The sequence below is a fragment of the Myotis nattereri genome (assembly GCF_964212035.1).
Source record: "Myotis nattereri genome assembly, chromosome: 3".
Classification (NCBI taxonomy): domain Eukaryota; kingdom Metazoa; phylum Chordata; class Mammalia; order Chiroptera; family Vespertilionidae; genus Myotis; species Myotis nattereri.
This window is the reverse complement of record NC_138077.1, coordinates 85,382,164-85,404,558: the sequence shown is the minus strand read 5'-3', so window position 1 is coordinate 85,404,558 and position 22,395 is coordinate 85,382,164. Positions and strand designations below refer to the sequence as shown.

Sequence of the window (22,395 nt, the reverse complement as noted above, 5' to 3'; positions counted from 1 at the left end):
AGTGCATTTTTAACTTGTCAGACTGATAGTGGCTTAACTGATTATAGAAACAGGCTTTCACTTAGAGGGACAATCTTTTCTTTTTGCATTTATCACACAGGTCTGTCTTGCCAATGTTTGAGTCAGATGGCAAGACAAATCTGTGTAGTAAATGCAATTAGAGAAAAATAGAAACCAGCATAGAGACCAGGGCCACAGCTAGACACATATATGGAACTTGCGAGCAGGAAAGTTACCCCTGCATGCCATAGAAGAGGCACGTAGGGCTTGAGGCATTAAAAATTATTAGGATCTTAATGGAGGCCTGTGGTGGCATAAACTCACTTTACCTGGAAAAGACTATCCATCTGAAGAACACTTTGAAAAGAAAATTTTAGATAAAATTCAAGATATTAAAAATATTTTTAAATGACATCAAAGAAAAGACTATCAGATGCATAGTCTTTTCCAGGTAGTGAGTTTATGCCACCACAGGCCTCCATTAAGATCCTAATAATTTTTAATATCTCAAGCCCTACATGCCTCTTCTATGGCATGCAGGGGTAACTTTCCTGCTCTCAAGTTCCATATATGTGTCTAGCTGTGGCCCTGGGTTCTAGGCTGGTTTCTATTTTTCTCTAATTGCATTTACTACACAGATTTGTCTTGCCATCAGACTCAAACATTGGCAAGACAGACCTGTGTGGTAAATGCAATTAGAGGACCCCATGTGTTTCCATTCTGTAGCCTCACCATGGCATCCAGTCAGACTGAAGATATGTGGTGGCCATGTCATAAATAGTTGATTCTTTTTGAATAATTTATTTTATTGTTAAAGTGTCTGGATTTATCAATTTCAAAGAACAGGTATATTCACTCTGACATGGGTTAATTAATTCAGGTTTTATATCATATTACAGAAATCTTTTAACTTAAGGTAACTGAATTGCCATGAGTGAAAGATAGATATAAAATAGTAAATATTTAAGTTAAATCAGCAGGTGCAATTGGCAGATCCATGAATACAGGTGAAATATTTAAAACTCTCTAAGGACAGTGATTAGTCTCCTTCATGAAACCTATTCCACTGTTATTAAACATCACATTCAGAAAATCATCTACTGTATGTAACTTCAATTTATGACAAGCTGCAGTCATACTGCTAGTAAAGATTTCTTAAATAAAAAAAGTTCCACCTTATATGCCTTTCTTATCTCCCAAATTTAAGTTCTAAAGTAGACCTAAGAAGGCTCTTTAACTGACTTTATAAAATAATGTATTTGGGGATTCAAATATATGTAGTTTTATGTTTAATGGCTATGTGCAATTATGATGTTAGCTGTGAATTAAAGCTTAAGAATTTAAAATTTTCTATTTCACCGCAAGCAAGAATAGAAAAAGGTGGTTCTCTCCCCAAAGTGGAAGACAAGCTTATCAGTTATGTGAAGCATTGCTTCCAACGACTGACCAAGAGGCCTTTCAAGATCTCTGACAGTAGAGGAAGTTTCTTTAAGAAAATACTTCAGTTTGTTAAAAATGTTCACCTTACTTCATTTTTGTAACAGTTGATATATGGCTGTCCTTTTTATAATGCATCATGAGAACTTTCCCTATCATGTCTAATAAATGTTTTCCAAGTTCTGGTGCCAAAATAAAAATAAAAAATAATAAAAATTGCTGGAGGTTAAATGGGCTCAAAAACACTATACTCATTTTTCTGTTTTCTTAATATAACTTCAAGGGCCACTAATGTTATTTTTCCATGTTCAATTCAAGTTGTCACAGTTGGTGTGTTCAATAAAATAACTTCTTTTGACTTTGGCAATATCTTTTCAAATCTATTACAAATAAAAGGAATTCATCCCTGATGAATGAATGTAAAAAGCTTGGATCCTTACCGGCTTAATGAGTGAATTCCTCAGTGTCCGAGGTAAGCCTGCAAAGTATACTTTGGTTTCTACAAATCCACTTGTAGACTTAAAAAGGCTCTCTGGTTTATTTATATTCATTATGGCTTCTCTAGCTATTTTCACACTAATACTCTGTTCTAATTCTTCCACAGAGACCTACAATTAAAAAGACAGAGATTATCAAACAACCAAAGATCCTTGAATGTCATATTAAATACTAATTTTGAATAATCCTGTTAATATTCCAGTAAATAGTTTTCTAAAGTAATCATTTTAATGTAATTATTAATTTGCCCCAATACATTTGAAATGTCAACTGATTATAGAGATGATAAAAAAATGTGTTTTAAATGAATAGTACATGATTAAAAATGAAATGACTGTCTTTTAAAGTTTAAAAAAATCAATGTTATTCTGTTAAATTTAAACATCCAATTAAAATATGTATTCTTCAAGCCAGTATGTCATAAAATAGATAGTTTTTAAAAAGTGAGTCACTTGCCGAACCCGGTTTGGCTCAGTGGATAGAGCGTCAGCCTGCGGACTGAGGGGTCCCGGGTTCGATTCCGGTCAAGGGCATGTACCTGGGTTGTGGGCACATCCCCGGTGGGAGATGTGCAGGAGGCAGCTGATCGATGTTTCTCTTTCATCGATGTTTCTAACTCTCTATCTCTCTCCCTTACTCTCTGTAAAAAATCAATAAAATATATTAAAAAAAAAAGTGAGTCACTCTACAAAATCTTAGAAAATGTTTGTGTTCTTACTTGACAATTGTATTATAATACACATAAAGAATCAATAATGTAAATAAAGTATTCATATAAATTAAGAGAAATCAGTACATCCATCATTCTGGTTATTACACAACAAATAATATTTTGTTTCAAAATTCCAAAGTAATTGAGATCATTAGGAAGCACAAAACATGAAATTTTAACTTTTTTTCCAATTTTGAAAGTAGTGTGTGTTCTAAAATAAAGGTTGGTAGTAATGGTAAACAACAATTAAGAAATCCTATAAAGGCAACCCAAAGAACCATTGTTGCAATCTCATGTTAAACTGTATCATTCAACATGCAAATTTTTCATTTATTAATTATTAATGGAGGCCAAACAAAAGGCATATTAAAACACCACTATAGAAAGAAAACCTACGCTCTAAAGCAAAATAAATTTGGTAGCATGTACAGATTTAGGCAGTGTGTACTTTCTCCTTAATATAGCTAGTCAAAAAATAGATCTAGAGACAGAGAAGCATCGATCAATGCTCAAATCTCAGAGGGAAGGCAGGAGAGGGTGAGGCTAAGGGGGAGAGATCAACCAAAGGACTTGCATGCATGCATATAAGCATAACCAATGGATACAGACACGGGGAAGGCGGGGTGAGGGTATGAGTGGGGGGATGAGGGAACAATGGGGGGATAAGGACACATTTGTAATACCTTAATCAGTAAAGGAAAAAATATATATATAGCTTATCATGTCACTTTGCCTTAATGACTATTCCCTCTTTGAAAGACATTTCCTAAAAAAAAAAGAAAAGAAAAGAAAGGGGGGGGGCAGAGGGGGGAGATGTTCCTAATAACCTTGCTTCTTCTGCCTTCTTATGATTTCTTCTCAGTCTCCTTGCTAGATTCTCCTCTTCTTCTCAATCTCTATAAGCCCCAGAGCTCAGCTTCCTGACCTTTTTCCTTTAGCCGCACAAGTATTTCTAAATGGGAACTCTATGCTCCACTCTAGGGCATTGGAAAATGTGGGGTGGAGGGGGTACTTTCAGTTGTCACAAGGAGTAGGAAGTATGCTGACATTGTAATATGAAGGATAATTGTGCAAAATAAATAATAAAAAATCCAATATCCTGCAAACCTTCTAAATAACCATACTGGCTATTCTTGTAGGGCAGCAGTTCTCAACCTGTGGGTCGCCAACCTGTGGGTCGCGACCCCTTTGGGGGTTGAACGACCCTTTCACAAGGGTCGCCTAAGACCATCAGAAAAAAACATATATAATTACATATTATTCATTATTCTATGTATAAGAGCAATTAATTTATTAATAAACCATCAAAATAATTTATGGATTAAATTACTATTACTGATGGCAAACCCATTTATGCAGTTATGGTATTTGAGCTGCCAGTACAATACTCAGCATAAGTCTTCATTTATAGCTTCCACATTATTCATTATTCTATGTATAGGAGCAAGATTTGACAAGTATTATACTTGTATTGAACATTTATAAATTGAAATATGTATTCTTATAAATTGCTTTCCTTCATGTATATAATAATTGAAGCATTCTATTGGTTTCTATTAGGGATATGTGAAGGTGGTTTTCATTATTGATGCATTTCATTATAGGACAGTAAAAGAACATTATAAACATTTGGGCAATGGATGAGAGAGTTTAGAACCGCCAGTTGATATACTCAATTTCATGGCCTTTAACCCCCTCTTTATGCTAAATATTTGAAAGTTTATATGTACCTTGAAGGCTTGACCTTAAAAATATACCCAGAATCAGATCACTTCTCACCACTCACACGATCAACACTCCAGCCAAAACTACTATCTTCTCTCTTCTAGGTTATTTCAATGGTCTCCTGGCTCCGTGTCCTGTTCTACCCTTATTCTTTACTATCTAGTTTCCACAAAGCCATGAGGACCTAATCAAGATTATCTTTAAAAATGCAAATTAGATTATGTCATGTCTCAAAATCATCCAATATCTTTCTACTTAGCATAAAATCCAAGTCCTCGTGCTCGCTTCGGCAGCACATAGACTAAAATTGGAACGATACAGAGAAGATTAGCATGGCCCCTGCGCAAAGGATGACATGCAAATTCGTGAAGCATTCCATATTAAAAAAAAAAAAAAAAATCCAAGTACTCACTATGTTCTCCAACCCTACATGATGTTATTCCATATCATATTTCTAACCTCATTTTCTACATGCTCTCTTTCTGTCTCACTCCACTGCATCTACACTGACCTTTGTGTTATTCCTCAAACACATCCTCTTGCCTAAGACTGTATTTGCTGTTCATATGGCACAGAATCATCTTTCCCCATATATTTCTCATGACTTTTGCCTCAAATATTTGCTCAAATGTAATCTAATCAGAGATAGCTTTCCTGATTCCATTTGCACATTCACCATCATCATTCTCTATTGCCTGGCCTTCTCTTTTTCCTCATAGCATTCATTATATCTGATATATCTATTTATTTGTGTATTTGTGGTTTTCATCTCACCACTACTAGAATGAAAGTTCCATAAGAGCAGTGACTTTATTTTATTCATTATTGTATCCTCACCACCTAGACAGAATATCACATAAAGTGCAATAAATATTTTGCTAAATGAATGAAATTATTATATAAATTATAGATTTCCAACCAATATTAGGATTAAACCCAAATATGAGATATAATAATCATTCTAAACAATCAGTATTTATTTATTTGCGTTATAGTCATTATAAGTACTTAATAAGTACACATTCTATTCACTTTAGCTGAATTATAAAATAATTGTCATGCATTTCAATTTTGATTTATTTTTTAAGTATTTTATTTTAAATTTTTAAATAATTTAAAATTGGTGAAACAGTCATTTTATAGTAAATACTCTACTAACTTAAAATATTTATTTCAAATAATTTCTGTGCTGAATAAATTTGTTCAGCAAAATAGTATAATTTATTAATAAACCATCAAAATCATAAGCTGGTAAAATAGCACGTGGTAATTTTTTAAAAACAAAAGATACAGAGTGAGAAAAAAAATCCCACTTATATGGTGGGGAGGAATTCATAAATTGTTAAAATATTGAATTAAGAATTTAAGAAAAACTACCAATACCAAATTTATTACCAGATTAAAGTTTTTCTCTGACTTGTTTATAGTTCTTACATTTTACTTTTATATAAAATTGAATTGTTTATAAAGGAATAATTTAATTAAAATGTTTTAATTGAAACATGGATATACATTAAATACTTTCTTTTAAACAAGGATCATAAACATAGAGGACAAAATGCATTAAACTGAATTGCTGCCTTACATCCAACCATTAATCTTGCCTTCAGCAGTATGATTCATTGACAATTTTTTGTTTGTTTTTAAATATTTCCCTTCTGTTTTCTTGATTCTTGTATTAAATTTATGGGGTGACGTTGGTTAATAGAATCATATAGTTTTCAGGTGTAGATTTCTAGGATATAAGATCTGTGTGGCCACCACCAAAGTCAAATCTTCTTCTGTCACCATCTCTTAGGTCCCCTTTTATAAATAAAATTTTAAAAAATAAATACAATCTACAATTCATGTTGTTAATCTCACAGGTAAATAGTTACCTTCTTCCTTATACATAATATATTCTACTTAGACATTTACCAAATTTTCCTTCAAACAGCTATTTTCTATTTGTATAAACTCATTGGGGGAAAATGTTTATCCTCTTGCTGAAAGTGATTTTAGTGATTTGAGATATGCGTTTGGGACATTAGGCAGTAAAATATATCCTTTAGCTAGATTCATAAACTGCTCTTGATACAGGGGTAATAGGAGAGACACAGTAGCAAAGCATCTAATGAGAGCATACAAAGTCAGAGAATTTTAGTGATTTTTCTGACAGTTGCATCTAAACCTGTGCAGACAGTATTCTTTTAGAGTTAGGAGCCCAAAATCTATGGCTATCAAAGGACAGAAAGCCCTTCTTTGGTGAACCACATTTGTGCTCAACTGACTTTATCACTCCTTCTACTGTAGCATATTTCACATTCCACTGCATTAGTCCATAAACCCACACAGATATGGACAACTAATTCATAAGGCAACATCAACTACTAAATTGTGAGGTGCTAAGTTCAAGAGTAAGAAAGACCAGTTCTTAGGAACTTAGCACTTTGAAAGTGCTCACTTTAAGTGTACTGAATAGATGAGTGCATGAGTGGGTAAATAATGGAATGAAATAATTTAGTGATGACTTCACATGGCATCGCCACATGGACTCTCATCAGCTCCCACAGGCATAGAAAGTTCCTCTTTGGGGTGCCACATTCTAAGGTGAAGCTGGTCTTAGCTAGCCTCTCCTGGAAGAAATGATTGGTTCTATTGCAGAAAAGAATTCTCTTCGCTATAGACTTGCAGCAATCCCTTCTCAAAGAAAATCTCCACTATGATCCAGCTGATTAAAATGTTATTATTAAAATGAAGGCTCATGATTAGGGATTATCTAAAAATGCTAGTTTCTAGGCACTCTGATTGCTACCAGCTAATGTCAACTGTACAAACTGATTATCTATCTGCTAATATTTAAAGCTGAAGTAACTTTGATTTTGTTCCTAAGTGTAATTCTTTACATTTAAAAAAAAATTGTTGGCTATCCAGTATACTTGTCCTCGATCAGTGGTGTCTTTACATAAACTAGTTTGCTAGCTAATAATCTCTGAACTATTCAGCCAGTGACAGACACTAAAAGGGGTAAGAAGCTAAAGACAGACAAGGTCAGGCAAATAACTGGAAACAACGTCAGTTATGAGAAATCTTAAATACATTAAGGGAGGTTATCCTTCCTCAGACTGTTTCATGGATTTGCAGTACATAGAATATACTTCATATAACATCAGATTAAAACCAAAGCCACTTAGGTTTGGTACCACTAAACCTAATAAAAATAAATTATTAATGATTTTATACAAACTGTGTCAAAGTGGACAGATTCTTTATGAAATCTGAACAACGTACCATATGCCATAGACCATTATTAATAACTTGGCCTCCAGTTGTGATTTGGGTTGTATGTTCATTCTTAAACTGAATTTCAAGCTTTCCGTCACGAAGTGCAATCAGGAGCCAAGCTGAGTGGTCAAGAGCTTCTGTAAACAGGATAACACCTTCGGAATCATATGTCCGGAAATCAAATGTGGCTGAAAATCTAAATAACGGACAAAGAGAGAGCCTTAATAGTGAGAACATGGAAGGCTCAATGTATTATTCTTTTTTTTCTTGTACTGGCAAAAAGCATTCTGTTGAGTCAACTACTTCCGTCCCTGGAATTAATAAAAGAAAAGGGCAGAATTAGATTGTTGGTGTATTATCTCTGGCTCCATGTGTGTTTAAAATCAAGTTATTAAATTTTCTTGCTTATTATTGGAGTCTTTTTTTTTCCCAGAGAACAGATACTTTGGTAATTTTTCATCTTTTTTTTGGCATTTGTTTTGGAGGCACTCTTTCAAATGTTGGAATTAAGGCACATGTACAAATATTAGACATATTGAATCTCTTCTGGAACCTTTTATACACTATATAATCTGATTAAGATTCTTTTATTGCTGTATCTGTAAGTGGTTAGTGAAAGATATTACAATTTCATGATTGGTTTATCCATCAAAAAGCATATTCTCCCTATGATTTCATATATGTCAGGAAGGAATCACTCAGCATCTGAATGATTGCAAACACAGTTAAGCTTTCATGTGTGGTAGAAAAAGGTAAAGTCAAAAGCTTTAAAATTTATCTATTAGCTTGATTTCAAAGGGTCTCCCAAACTCTAACAGCATAAATCACTATACTAGATTACATGGTAAAAAAAGTTTAAAAGATATAGTCTAATATTAGCAAACCAAATACAACAATTCATTGAAAGGATCATATAGCATGATCAGGGAGAATTTATTCCAGGGATGTAAGGATGATCCAACATCCACAAATCAATCAATGTGATACACCACATTAACAAAATGAAGAATAAAAATCATATATTATCCCCATAGAAACAGAAAAAATATTTGCTAATATTCAATATCCATTTATGGTAAAAACTCTCAACAATGTGGGTATAGAGAAAAACATAGCTCAACATAATAAAGGCCATATGACATACCAACAGCTAACAACAATACTCAATTGGGAAAAGTGAAAGCAGAAACAAGACAAGGATGCCCACTCTTGCCACTTTTATTAGACTAGAGAAAGAAAGAAAAGGCATCCAAGTCAAAAAGGAAGAATTAAAACTCACTATTTGGAAATGGCATATATATATAGAAAACCCCAAAGATATCACCAAAAAAACTGTTAGAACTAATAAATGTTCAACAAAGCTACAGGAAACAAAATTAATGTACAGAAATCTGTAGTGTTTCTATATGCTAATAACAAACTATCAGAAAGAGAAATTAAGAAAACAATCCCATTTACAATGTTATCAAAAAGAATAAAATACGTGTACCTAGGAATTAATTTACCTAAGGAGGTGAAATACCTATACACTGAAAAGTATAAGGCGCTGATAAAAGAAACTGAAGAAGACACAAATGAATGGAAAAACATTTTGTGCTGATTGACTGGAAGAATTATTATTGTTAAAATATCCATATTACTCAAAGCAATCTACTGATTCAGTGCAATCCCTATTAAAATTCCAATGGCTCCGCCCTCCAGCGACAGGGCCCTCTCTCCCAAGGCAGAAGGGTCTGGCCCTCCACAATCCTCCTTCTCCTGACCACTCATTGTTCTCATCTCTCACTGGGGCTGGTTTTGTTTTCTTTCCTCTTTCTCCACCCACCTCCGTCTCTAGGTGTCTCCCTGTGTCTGTCTCTGTCTAAACCCCCTCCAGTGTGCGCTCTCTCTCTCTCTCTCTCTCTCTCTCTCAATTTCTGTTCTCTCTCTCTCTCTATCTCTATCTCTCTCTCTCGTTCTTCTCCTTTCTCCCCTCTCTCTCTCTCTCTCTCTCTCTCTCTCTCAATTTCTGTTCTCTCTCTCTCTCTCTCTCTCTCTCTCTCTCGCGCGCATTCTTCCCCTTTCTCCCCTCTCAGTCTCTCTCTCTCTCTCTCTCTCTCTCTCTCTCTCTCTCTCTCTCTCTCTTGTTCTTCCCCTTTCTCCCCTCTCAGTCTCTCTCTCTCTCTCTCTCTCTCTCTCTCTCTCTCTCTCTCTCTCTCTCTCTCTCTTGTTCTTCCCCTTTCTCCCCTCTCAGTCTCTCCCTCCCTTCTCTGTTTTTCTGTCCTTTGGTCATTCTCCCTCTCGCCCTGGCTCCCTCCGCTTCCTCCCACTGGAACTCTCTGTCTCTCCCATCCCTCAGAACCTCCTCTTCTCCACCTCTGTCGGTCCTCTTTCTCTCCCGCTCTACCTTCCTGGTCCACAGCCCACCCTCTCCCATTCCACAGAGTCTCCCCCCTTTTAGCCCCTTTTGAAGGGCACTGTCCAGTTCCATACCTGGGTACCCCCACGGCCATCTGGGCAGGGGGAACCACCTATCAGTCCCCATGAGCTGTCTCCTCAAATACCAGCCACACAAAAAATTCCAACGGCATTTTTCACTAAAGTAGAATAAATAATTTTAAAATTTGTATGGAACCACAGAACTTCCCCAATAACTAAAGCAAGCTAGAGAAAGGACAGAGCTGGAGGTGTCACACTTCCTGATTTCAAACTATACAGCAAAGCTATAGTAATCAGAATGGTATGATATTGGCATAAATATAGACAGATCAATGGAACAGAATTGAGAGTCCAGAAATAATCCCACACATTTATGGATAACTAATTCATGAAAAAGAAGTCAAAAACATACAATAGCGAAAGGACAGACTTTTCAATAAGCGGTGCTGAGAAAATTGGATAGCCCCCTGCAAAACAATGAAACTAGACCACTATCTCACACCATACACAAAAATTAAATCAAAATGGATTGAAGACCTAAAGCCATAAAATACACAGAAGAAATATAGCAGGTAAGCTTCTTGACATGTGTCTTAGCAATGTTTTTGTGAATTTACTCCAAAGGAAAGGAAAACAGAAATTCAAATAAACAAATGGGACCAGATCAAACAAAAAAACTTCTACAAAGCAAAGGAAACCATCATCAAAATGAAAATGCAACCTATTGAACTGGAGAAGATATTTGCAAACTATACATCCAAGTAGGGATTAATATGCAGAATATGCAAAGAATTCACAAAACTCAACAACCACAAAAAATCAACCGACTTTAAAAAATGGGCAGAAAATCTGACTATGTATTTCCCAAAGACATACTGCAAGCCAACAGGTACATAAAAAGATGTTCAGCTTCACTAATTATTAGAAAAATGCAAATCAAAACCACAATGAGATAGCACCTCATACCTGTTAGAATGCCTATTATCAAAAAGACAAGAAACAACAAATGTTGGAGAAGATGTGGAGAAAAGAGAACCCTCATAGGCTGTTGGTAGGAATGTAAAGTAGCACACCACTATGGAAAACAGTATAAAGATTCCTCAAAAATTTAAGAAGAGAGTCACCATATGATCCAGCAATTCCACTGCTGTGTATTTACTCAAAGAATACAAAACATTAATTTGAAAAGATAAATGCACCCCTATGTTCACCGAAACATTATTTACAATAGCTAAGATATAAAAAACAAAACAACCTAAGTGTCTGATGGATGAATGGATAAAGAAAATGTGGTACACACACACAACGGACCACTACCCAGCCATAAAAAGAATTAAATCTTGCCATTTGAGACAAAACAAATGGAGTGAAGTAAGTTAGATGGAGAAAGACTAATACTGAAAAATTTCACTCATGTGTGGAATCTAAAACAAACAAACAAACAACAACAACAAAAATGAGCAAAAACAAACTCAAATATATAAGTAAGGACAGGTTGGTGGTACCAGAGGAGAATTGGGTGGGGAGTGAGTAAGAAGTCTGCAGGGGTCAATTTTATGGTGAAAGACAATAACTAGATTTTTTGTGGTGACTACTTTGTAATATATACAAATATCAAATTACTAGAGGCCCGATGCACGAAATTTGTGCAAGAGTAGGCTTTCCTTCCCCTGGCTGCCGGCACCAGCTTCCCTCTGGCACCCGGGACCCAGGCTTCCCTCGCAGCCTTGGCTTCGTCCAGAAGGTCGTCTGGAAGGATGTCCAGTCTAATTAACATATTATGCTTTTATTATTACAGATAATGTTGTATGCCTGAGACATATTATGTCATATATCAATTTTACCTTCAAAGAAACAGATAAAGTCTAGCCATGTGTTCTGGGGTATCAGAGCTCTGGCAATGCCTATTAAAGACTCTGGACATATATGTAGCTACCACAAGGGAGGAAAAATCTTAAGCACGCTATATTTTTAAATAACACATGCTGATTCAGTGCCCATAGGACACTATCTAATGAGAATCAGCAATAAAGTTTCCAAGGGACCAGCAAATCAAAATGACTGAAAAAAGACAAAAGGGAATAGAAAAGTACTGGTATAATGATTAGTTAAAATAAAGATAATTTAACTTAAAAAGTTAGGATTTCAAATAATTGCTAAATAAAGTAAGGAATACACACCTTATCCCCACATATAGCAGTAATAACAACACAGGCACCATTTGCAATGGGAAACAGATCTACCTCAAATGGAACAAAGAAAAGGTGATAGGAAATATTCTAAAGATGTAAATGTGAAGTAAAGTGTGTTGAATGGATAGCAATGTAGTAGAAATTCACTGAACCCAAATTATTTTATAAGAAAAAGAATTTTGCTTATAATAAGTGCTTCCATTCTTTTTCATACTCATCACATCTTGCTGATGTAAAGCATGTGTTATCTTGCCAAAACCTTAATCTGTGTATGCTCAGAATTTTCCATAACTTGATCCTATTATGGAGATAATTTCTGTCTCTTTGTAAAATCATGATAAACCAGTAATTCTGAGTCCTGTTCTGTATGTTTTCTTTCTGAAATACATCAATATGCGGATTCATCACATTGGGGAACAATTCATTCTTTGTCAGAAGTATTAAAGAGTAAAAAAATAGTGAATCTGTACTTTTTTTTTTATTATTATTAGTTAAGGTATTACAAATGTGTCCTCATCCCCCCCTTTAACCCCCAACCTCCCCCCCACACACAAACTCATGCTCCCATCCCCCCGTTGTCCATGTCCATTGGTTTGGCTTATATACATGTATACAAGTCCTTCTGTTGATCTCTTCCCCTTACCCCCGCCCTCCCCTACTTTCCTTCTGGGGATTGATAGCCTGATCGCTGTTTCTCAGTCTTTGGGTCTGTCCTTTTTCATCAGTCTATGTTGTTCTCTATAATCCACAAATGAGTGAGATCATGTGGTATTTATCTTTCTCTGACTGGCTTATTTCACTTAGCATAATGCTCTCCAGTTCCATCCATGCTGTTGCAAAAGGCAAGAGTTCCTTTTTTTTAACCGCAGCATAGTATTCCATTGTGTATATGTACCACAGTTTTCTAATCCACTCATCTGCTGATGGGCACTTAGGCTGTTTCCAAATCTTAGCTATGGTGAATTGTGCTGCTATGAACATAGGGGTGCATATATCCTTTCTAATTGGCGTTTCTGGTTTCTTGGGATATATTCCTAGGAGTGGGATCACAGGGTCAAATGGGAGTTCCATTTTTAGTCTTCTGAGGTAGCTCCATACTGTTCTCCACAGTGGCTGCACCAGTCTGCATTCCCACCAGCAGTGCAGAAGGGTTCCTTTTTCTCCACATCCTCTCCAACACTTGTTGTTTGTTGATTTGTTGATGATAGCCATTCTGACAGGTGTGAGATGATAACGCATTGTCGTTTTGATTTGCATCTCTCGTATAATTAGTGACTTTGAGCAGGTTTTCATATGTCTTTCTGCCTTCTGTATGTCCTCTTTCGAAAAGTGTCTATCTAGGTCCGTTGCCCATTTTTTTATTGGATTGTTTATCTTCCTTTTGTTAAGTTTCATGAGATCCCTGTATATGTTGGAAATTAAACCCTTATCGGTGGTATCATTGGTAAATATGTTCTCCCATGTAGTGGGTCTTCTTGTTGTTTTTTTGATGGTTTCCTTTGCTGTGCAAAAGCTTTTTATTTTGATGTAGTCCCATTTGTTTATTTTCTCTTTAGTTTCCATTGCCCTAGGAGCATTATCAGAGAAGAAATTTCTTCGGCATATGTTTGCGATTTCGCTGCCTGTGGATTCCTCTAGTATTTTTATGGTTTCCCGTCTTACGTTTAAGTCTTTTATCCATTTTGAGTTTATTTTTGTGTATGGTGTGAGTTGGTGATCTAGTTTCATCCTTTTGCATGTATCTGTCCAATTTTCCCAACACCATTTATTGAAAAGACTGTCTTGACTCCATTGAATGCTCTTGCCTCCTTTGTCGAATATTAATTGGGCATAGTGGTTTGGGTCGATTTCTGGGGTCTCTATTCTATTCCATTGATCTATATGTCTGTTCTTGTGCCAGTACCAAGCTGTTTTAAGAACAGTGGCTTTGTAATACAGTTTGATATCTGGTATTGAGATCCCACCTACTTTGTGTTTTCTCAGGATTGCTGCAGCTATTCGGGGACTTTTTTTATTCCAGATGAATTTTTGGAACGTTCGTTCTAGATTTGTGAAATATGCCGTTGGTAATTTAATGGGGATTGCATTGAATCTATAAATTGCTTTGGGTAGTATGGACATTTTGATGATGTTGATTCTACCAATCCATGAACACGGTATATTCTTCCATCTGTTTATGTCTTCCTCTATCTCTTTTTTCAGTGTCCTGTAGTTTTCAGCATATAAGTCTTTTACCTCCTTAGTTAAGTTTATTCCTAGGTATTTTAATTTTTTTGGTGCAATGGTAAATGGGATTGCTTCTGTAGTTTCACTTTCTGTAAGTTCACTATTGGTGTAAAGAAATGCCATGGATTTCTTAGCATTAATTTTGTATCCTGCTACATTGCCAAATTCATTTATTAAGTCTAATAATTTTTTGATGGAGTCTTTAGGGTTCTGTATGTACAGTATCATGTCATCTGCAAATAAGGACAGTTTTACTTCTTCTTTTCCAATCTGGATGCCTTTTATTTCTTCTTCGTGTCTGATCGCAATGGCTAGTACTTCCAGTACTATGTTGAACAGGAGTGGTGAGAGGGGGCATCCCTGTCTTGTTCCTGTTTTTAGGGGGAATGGTTTTAGTTTTTGCCCATTGATTATGATGTTGGCTGTGGGTTTGTCATATATGGCTTTTATTATGTTGAGGTATGACCCCTCAATTCCTATCTTGCTGAGAGTTTTTATCAAGAAAGGGTGTTGGATTTTGTCAAATGCTTTTTCCGCATCAATTGATATGACTATGTGTTTTTTTTCTCTCAATTTGTTTATGTGATGTATCACGTTTATTGATTTGCGGATATTGTACCATCCTTGCATCCCTGGGATAAATCCTACTTGGTCATGGTGTATGATCTTTTTGATGTACTGCTGGATCCGATTTGCTAGGATTTTGTTGAGGATTTTGGCATCTATGTTCATGAGGGATATTGGCCTATAATTCTCTTTCATTGTATTGTCTTTATCTGGTTTTGGGATTAGGGTGATGTTGGCTTCATAGAATGAGCTGGGAAGTGTTCCTTCCTCTTGGATCTTTCGACATAGTCTGAGGAGGATAGGTTTTAGGTCTTCCTTGAATGTTTGGTAAAACTCCCCTGTGAAGCCATCTGGCCCCAGGCTTTTGTTTGCTGGAAGCTTTTTGATTACTGCTTCGATTTCCTCCATAGTTATTGGCCTATTGAGATTTTTAGATTCTTCCTGGTTAAGTTTTGGAAGGTTGTATTTATCTAGGAATATGTCCATTTCCTCCAGGTTGTCTAGTGTGTTGGAGTAGAGTTATTCATAGTATTTTCTAACAATCCTTTGTATTTCTATGGGGTCTGTTGTTATTTCTCCTCTTTCATTTCTGATTTTGTTTATTTGGGTCCTCTCTCTTTGTATCTTGGTGAGCCTGGCTAGAGGTGTATCAATCTTGTTTATCCTTTCAAAGAACCAGCTCTTGGTTTTGTTGATCTTTTGTATTGTTTTTTTGGTCTCTATGTCGTTTATCTCCGCTCTGATCTTTGTTATTTCCTTCCTTCTGCTTACAGTGGGCTTTTTTTGTTGCTCTCTTTCTAATTCTTCGAGTTGTAGAGTTAGGTCATTTATTCTCATTGTTTCTTGTTTCTTGCAGTAGGCTTGTAGAGCTATGAACTTCCCTCTCAAGACTGCTTTTGCTGTGTCCCATAGGTTTTGGATTGTTGTGTTTTCATTGTCATTCGTTCCCATGATGTTTTTTATTTCTTCTTTGATCTCACTGGTGACCCATTCGTTGTTTAATAGCATGCTATTTAGTCTCCATGTGTTTGATTTTTTTGGATTGTTTTTGTTGTAGTTGATTTCCAGTTTTATGCCTTTGTGGTCTGAGAAGATACTTGATATGATTTCAATTTTCTTGAATTTGAAGAGACTTTGTCTGTGACCCAATATATGGTCTATCTTTGAAGATGACAAATGTGCACCTGAGGAGAATGTATACTCTGTGGCTTTGGGGTGAAATGTTCTGAAGATGTCAATTAATTCCATCTGATCTAGTGAGTCATTTAGGATTGATGTTTCTTTGCTGAGTTTCTGTTTAGAGGATTTGTCCAGTGGCGATAATGGGGTGTTAAGGTCCCCTACTATGATTGTATTGCTGTCAATCTCTCCCTTGATCTTCTCCAGAAGATTTCTTACGTATTTGGGTGCTCCTATATTGGGTGCATATATATTTACCAGAGTTATTTCTTCTTGTTGGACTGCTCCCTTTAGTATTATGAAGTGGCCTTCTTGATCTCTTTTTATGTCCTTCACTTTGAGATCTAATTTGTCAGATATAAGTATTGCTACCCCGGCTTTTTTTTCACTTCCATTGGCCTGAAAAACCTTTTTCCATCCCTTCACCATCAGTCTGTGTGCGTCTTTTTTTCTGAGGTGGGTTTCCTGTAGACAGCAGATATATGGGTCATGTTTTCTTATCCACTCATTTACCCTATGCCTTTTGACTGGGGAATTTAATCCATTTACATTTAAAGTTAGTGAATCTGTACTTTTGGGTAGAGTATCTGATTACAGGAAACAACAGAAGGGATTTGCAAAAAAAAAATAAAGTAATAAAGAGCTAGCTTGTTCTTCGTGTTGGTTACACAGGTGAGGTTCATAAAAAATTCATCAAGCTGCACATTTCAGACATGTCCATTTCTGTATATATTTTATCTCAATAAAAAGCTTAACTAATTAACTAAATAATACCAGGAAAAATTATTATTTGTCCAATTTGATCCACTGTTTGAGCCCAAGCTATTATGAATTGTCTCTGAGAAAGCAATACCCCTGAACATGCCTGAAAGTATGCAAACATTATTTTTTTTCTCTGTCATTCTCATTATTTGCATAGCAAGGAATACTGTCTCCAGTCTATCTCATCAGACAATACTATTTGCTCTGAGATATTAAAGGGGAAAACCAGGTCATAGTGGAAAATGAGTGTTGAAGGAGCACAATTACATCAGGGAATCTTAGAATAAATTTCAATGATTCTTAATGCAAAGATTTCTATGAATTTATAGTTAATGAATAATCACTCATATATAATGAATTAAATTCTAGGTCACCTTGCTTATTTAATTAAAATGTTAAAATTTAGCCGAAACCGGTTTGGCTCAGTGGATGGAGCGTCGGCCTGCGGACTGAGAGGTCCCGGGTTCGATTCCGGTCAGGGGCATGTACCTGGGTTGCGGGCACATCCCCAGTGGGAGATGTGCAGGAGGCAGCTGATCAATGTTTCTCTCTCATCGATGTTTCTAGCTCTCTGTCTCTCTCCCTTCCTCTCTGTGAAAAATCAATAAAATATATATTTAAAAGAAAATGTTAAAATTTGGACTCTATAGCCAGTCTAAACATGTTTTCTTTACTTTATTCCAACAAACCTCCAATTTCATTTTTTCAAAGAGTGTATGACTCTAAGACCCAGCACCAGCACCAGCCTGCCTTGCTTCATAGCTGGGCCTCACCTGGGCACTTCCAAACCTGATACAAATAGGAGGAATCTGAAGATCTCTCTGCTGACAATGCACCTTCCTGGAGACCCAAGAGACAATACACCCAGTGGACAGCTTCAGACCATACCAGATTACAACTCTACACATCCACAAGCAACACACTCAAGGGGCCGACTCAATTTGCACCAAAGCCCCACAGAAGCAAGTCCTGCTCTATAGGGGTGTTTCCTACCGCAGCTCTTCTGCTGTAGTTGCAGCTGCTTCTCATAGCCAATTGGCCTGGAGGTCAGTTTCTCCCAGTGATGCCAATAGCAATCAAGTCTCAACTACAACAAGACTGTGCACACAGTACACAAAGGGGTGCAACTAGAGGGCTTACCTCAGGTGACTGGGAAGGCTGAGCCACTGGGCCCTATAGGACACCTACTACACAAAGCCACTCTACCAACTCCAGGAGAAATAGCAGTTCTACACAACACATACAAACAAACACAGGGAAATAGCCAAAATGCAGAGACAAAGAAACATGTCACAAATGGAAGAAAGCAAACTACTAGATACAGAGTTCAAAACCATGGTTATAAGGTTACTCAAGGATTTTCACGAGACCTTCAAGGGACTTAGTGAGACTTTCAAGGATCTTAGTGAGAAGCCAAAAACATGGAAAAGGACCATTCAGAAATTAAGCATATACTAACTGAAATAAAGAATAATTGACAGGGATTCAATAGTAGAGTAGAGGATTCTGAGAATCAAATCAACGATTTGAAATATGAGAGAGCAAAAACACCCAATCAGAAGAGCAAAAAGAAAAAAGAATCCAAAAATATGAAGAGAGTGTAAGGAGCCTCTGGGACAACTGCAAGTGTATCAAGATTCAAATTATGGGGGTGCCAGAATGAGAAGAGAGCAAGATATTGAAAACCTATTTGAAAAAATAATGACAAAACTTCCCCTATCTGGTAAAAGAAATAAACTTACAAGTCCAGTAAGCACAGAGAACCCCAAATAAGAGGAACCCAAAGAGGCCCACATCAAGACACATCATAATTAAAATACCAAGGCCTAAAGACAAAGAGAGAGGCTTAAAAGTAGCAAGAAAAAAAGCAGTTAGTTACCTGCAAGGGAGTGCCCATAGAACTGTCAGCTGATTTCTCAACAGAAACTTTGCAGGCCAGAAGGGAGTGGCAAGAAATATTCAAAGTGATGAATAGCAGGGACCTACAAGCAAGATCACTCTACCCAGCAAAGCTATCATTTAGAATTGAAGTTGAGATAAAGAGCCTCACAGACAAAAAGCTAAAGGAGTTAGTTCATCACCACCAAAACAGTAATACATGAAATGTTGAAGGGTATTCTTTAAGAAGAAGAGAAGAAAAAGATAAAAAATCCACACAGACACCAGGAGGGTGAGGGCATGAGTGCAGGGGTTGGGGGGCAATGGGGGAGTAAGGACGCATACGTAATACCTTAATCAATAAAGAAAAAAAATCCTATATAATAAAAGCATAATATGCTAATTAGACTGGATGTCCTTCCGGACAACCTTCCAGACAAAGCTGGGGCTGCAAGGGAAGCCCAGGTTCTGGGTGCCTGCTGGCGGCCAGAGGGAAGCCTGGGTTCTGGGTGCCTGCTGGCGGCCAGGGGGAAGCTTGGGTCCCAGGTGCCAGAGGGAAGCCCAGGTCATGGGTGCCAGAGGGAAGCCGGTGCTTGCAGCTGGGGGAAGGAAGGCCTACTCTTGCATGAATTTCATGCATCAGGCCTCTAGTATAACAATAAAATGACAATAAAAACATATATATCGGCAATTAAATCTAAAAATCAAAATAAACGAACAAGGAATCTAATGAACAAAATAAACTGGTGAATAAAATAAAATCAGAGTCATGGGAATGGAATAGACTGAAGATTCTCAGAGGGAAAGGGGTGAGGGATTGGGAAGATATTAAGCAAAGATCTTATCTGCATATATGCATTACCTATAGCCACTGACAATAGGGTGGCAAAGGCCTGGGGTGGGGCAGGAACTAGGTGGAAGGGGACAATGGGGGGAAAAAGAGGGACATCTGTAATACTCTCAACAATAAAGATTTTTTTTAAATTATTCTGTAGAAATATTTATATTGGGAAGAATGCTTATAGTGAACTGGTATTTGGAAAAAAGCAGATTACAAAACTACATGTACAGGATGACTTCAATGTTTGTCAAAGAATAAATACATATGTATAGGTATAAATAAATAAATAAATAAATAAATAAATAAATAAGGAAGACTGAAGGATCACTAGGAAGGCCAGCCTAGAATGATCCAAATTGGTTCTAGCATGAAAATTACATGTGTGTTGCCAATGTCATATCTGATAAGGGCCTAATCTCCAAAATTTATAGGGAACTCATACAACTTAACAAAAGGAAGATAAACAATCCAATCAAAAAATGGGCAAAGGACATAAATAGACACCTTTCAAAAGAGGACATTCAGAAAGCCAAGAGACATATGAAAACATGTTCAAAGTCACTAATTATCTGAGAGATGCAAATCAAAACAACAATGAGGTACCATCTCACACCTGTCAGATTGGCTATCATCAACAAATCAACAAACGACAAGTGCTAGAGAGGATGTGGAGAAAAAGGAACACTCGTGCACTGCTGGTGGGAATGCAGACTGGTGCAGCCACTATGGAAGACAGTATGGAGTTTCCTCATAAAACTAAAAATGGAGCTCCCATTTGACCCAGTGATCCCACTTCTAGGAATATATCCCAAGAAATCAGAAACACCCATCAGAAAGGATATATGCACCCCTATGTTCATAGCAGCACAATTCACCATAGCTAAGATTTGGAAACAGCCTAAGTGCCCATCAGTAGATGAATGGATTAGAAAACTGTGGTACATCTACACGATGGAATACTATGCTGCTGTAAAAAAGAAGGAACTCTTACCATTTGCAACGGCATGGATGGAGCTGGAGAGCATTATGCTAAGTGAAATAAGCCAGTCAATGAAGGAAAAATACCACATGATCTCACTCATTCATGGATAATAGAGACCATTATAAACTTTTGAACAATAATAGATACAGAGGCAGAGCTGCCTCAAACAGACTGTCAAACTGCAGCGGGAAGGCCGGGGAGGGTTGGGGGACAGGAGGGAGGGGGGTAAGAGATCAACCAAAGGACTTGTATGCATGCATATAAGCATAACCAATGGACATAAGACACTGGGGGGTAGGGGAAGCCAGGGGATTGTCAAGGGCGGGGGGGAAAAAAGGGACACATATGTAATACCCTTTGTAATACTGTAAGCAATAGAAAAATTAAAAAAAATAAAAAAAGAGGAAAAAAAAAGAAAATTACATGTGTGAAGGAGCAAATTAGCTTTATGGTTCCCCAAGTCATCTGAATGATAATATACCTAAATCATCTGATTTATAATGCAATTTCATACATTTCAAACTTTTGTAGTCCCCTCCTTCTTCTGTTCTAACCTGACTACTGCTAGAAATTATCATTGACAGTGGTACCTTACCTGATAAAATCCGGTAAGCGAAATTTTAGATATAAAACAACCCCTACAAACTGCTCTGCCAAGTAAAGGAGTTCATAATTTTTCTCAAGGTTCAAGGAAAGGCACACTGGGACAGCCTGGAGAAAAGAAAAGAAAACAAACAAAAACTATAGTTAACTGCTTGTTTTTTGTCAGATTATGCATCCTTTCTCTGATTCCTAGTGTTCTTGTCAAATGTATCCTCCATGATACACTAAAATGAATTAAAGACACCCTGGTAATAATAAAGCAATAACCTTTACTTCCTTGTCTAGTCTAGCAGTGGAACCCCCAAAAATACGTGTTTTTTAAAATTTTGTTCAATGTGCATGGCTTTATATTTTTGTCTTTAATATTTCCTTTATAAATTGCAGTCCAAAAACACAAACTTTTTCCTCTAGTTACAAGTGATCCCTTATTCAACTGATACAGGTATCAGACCTTCCATGAATTATGTCTGAAAATAATTTTTATTTGGAGTCAGAAGTAGGTGGGAAAATTAATGTACCAATAAATAGGACCTCATTTATTCACTCATTCATTATTAAGCAAAAAATTTCTGTGCAAAAACTGTGCTATCTAGGTAGCAAAGGGAATACTGGAAAACCTGGATGGAATAAAAAGAAATGAGATATCATCATAGTCTTCAAGGAAGCTACAAAAACAGTGATTTAGAATCATTAAATATGAAATTAAGTACTTTTTTTCCTAAAAATAAAAATAAACATTAAAATGGAAAGTCTTATAAATGGCTATTTTGGAAGGAATTATGTACATAGCACTGTATTAAATCTAGGTCCAGAAATAACATTTAATTTCCTCTTAGAACTTTAATAAATCTATTCTGAGGCAGATGGTGATGTCTAACTACAACAAATACTTAAATCATAAGAGACTAAGTTACAAAATAGACATTCACACAGCATGGCATTTCAATTAAGTACTGTACTACTAAAGTCAGTACATAGGCAACTATCTTACCTTATCTTCCTTTATCAAGTAGGTAGAATAATATTGAATGTTACATTTTTGGAGTACTTAAGCTTTGTGTTGATGATAAAGAGGTATGTGTGTACATATGATTAAATCATTATTAAGGAT

General features: G+C 36.4%; 1 protein-coding gene across 1 annotated transcript in view; it reads right to left on the bottom strand.

Annotated features, from left to right (window-relative positions):
* The window catches only part of PROS1 (protein S), a gene marked incomplete at its 5' end in the record, with an annotated part of 86,243 nt that overhangs the window by 19,020 nt on the left and 44,828 nt on the right, over window positions 1-22,395 (bottom strand). The window contains 3 exons of the mRNA XM_081087262.1: window positions 1,878-2,045; window positions 7,643-7,832; window positions 21,277-21,392. Of these exons, the coding sequence (XP_080943388.1) occupies window positions 1,878-2,045; window positions 7,643-7,832; window positions 21,277-21,392 (474 nt within the window). The remainder of the gene's footprint in view (window positions 1-1,877; window positions 2,046-7,642; window positions 7,833-21,276; window positions 21,393-22,395) is intronic.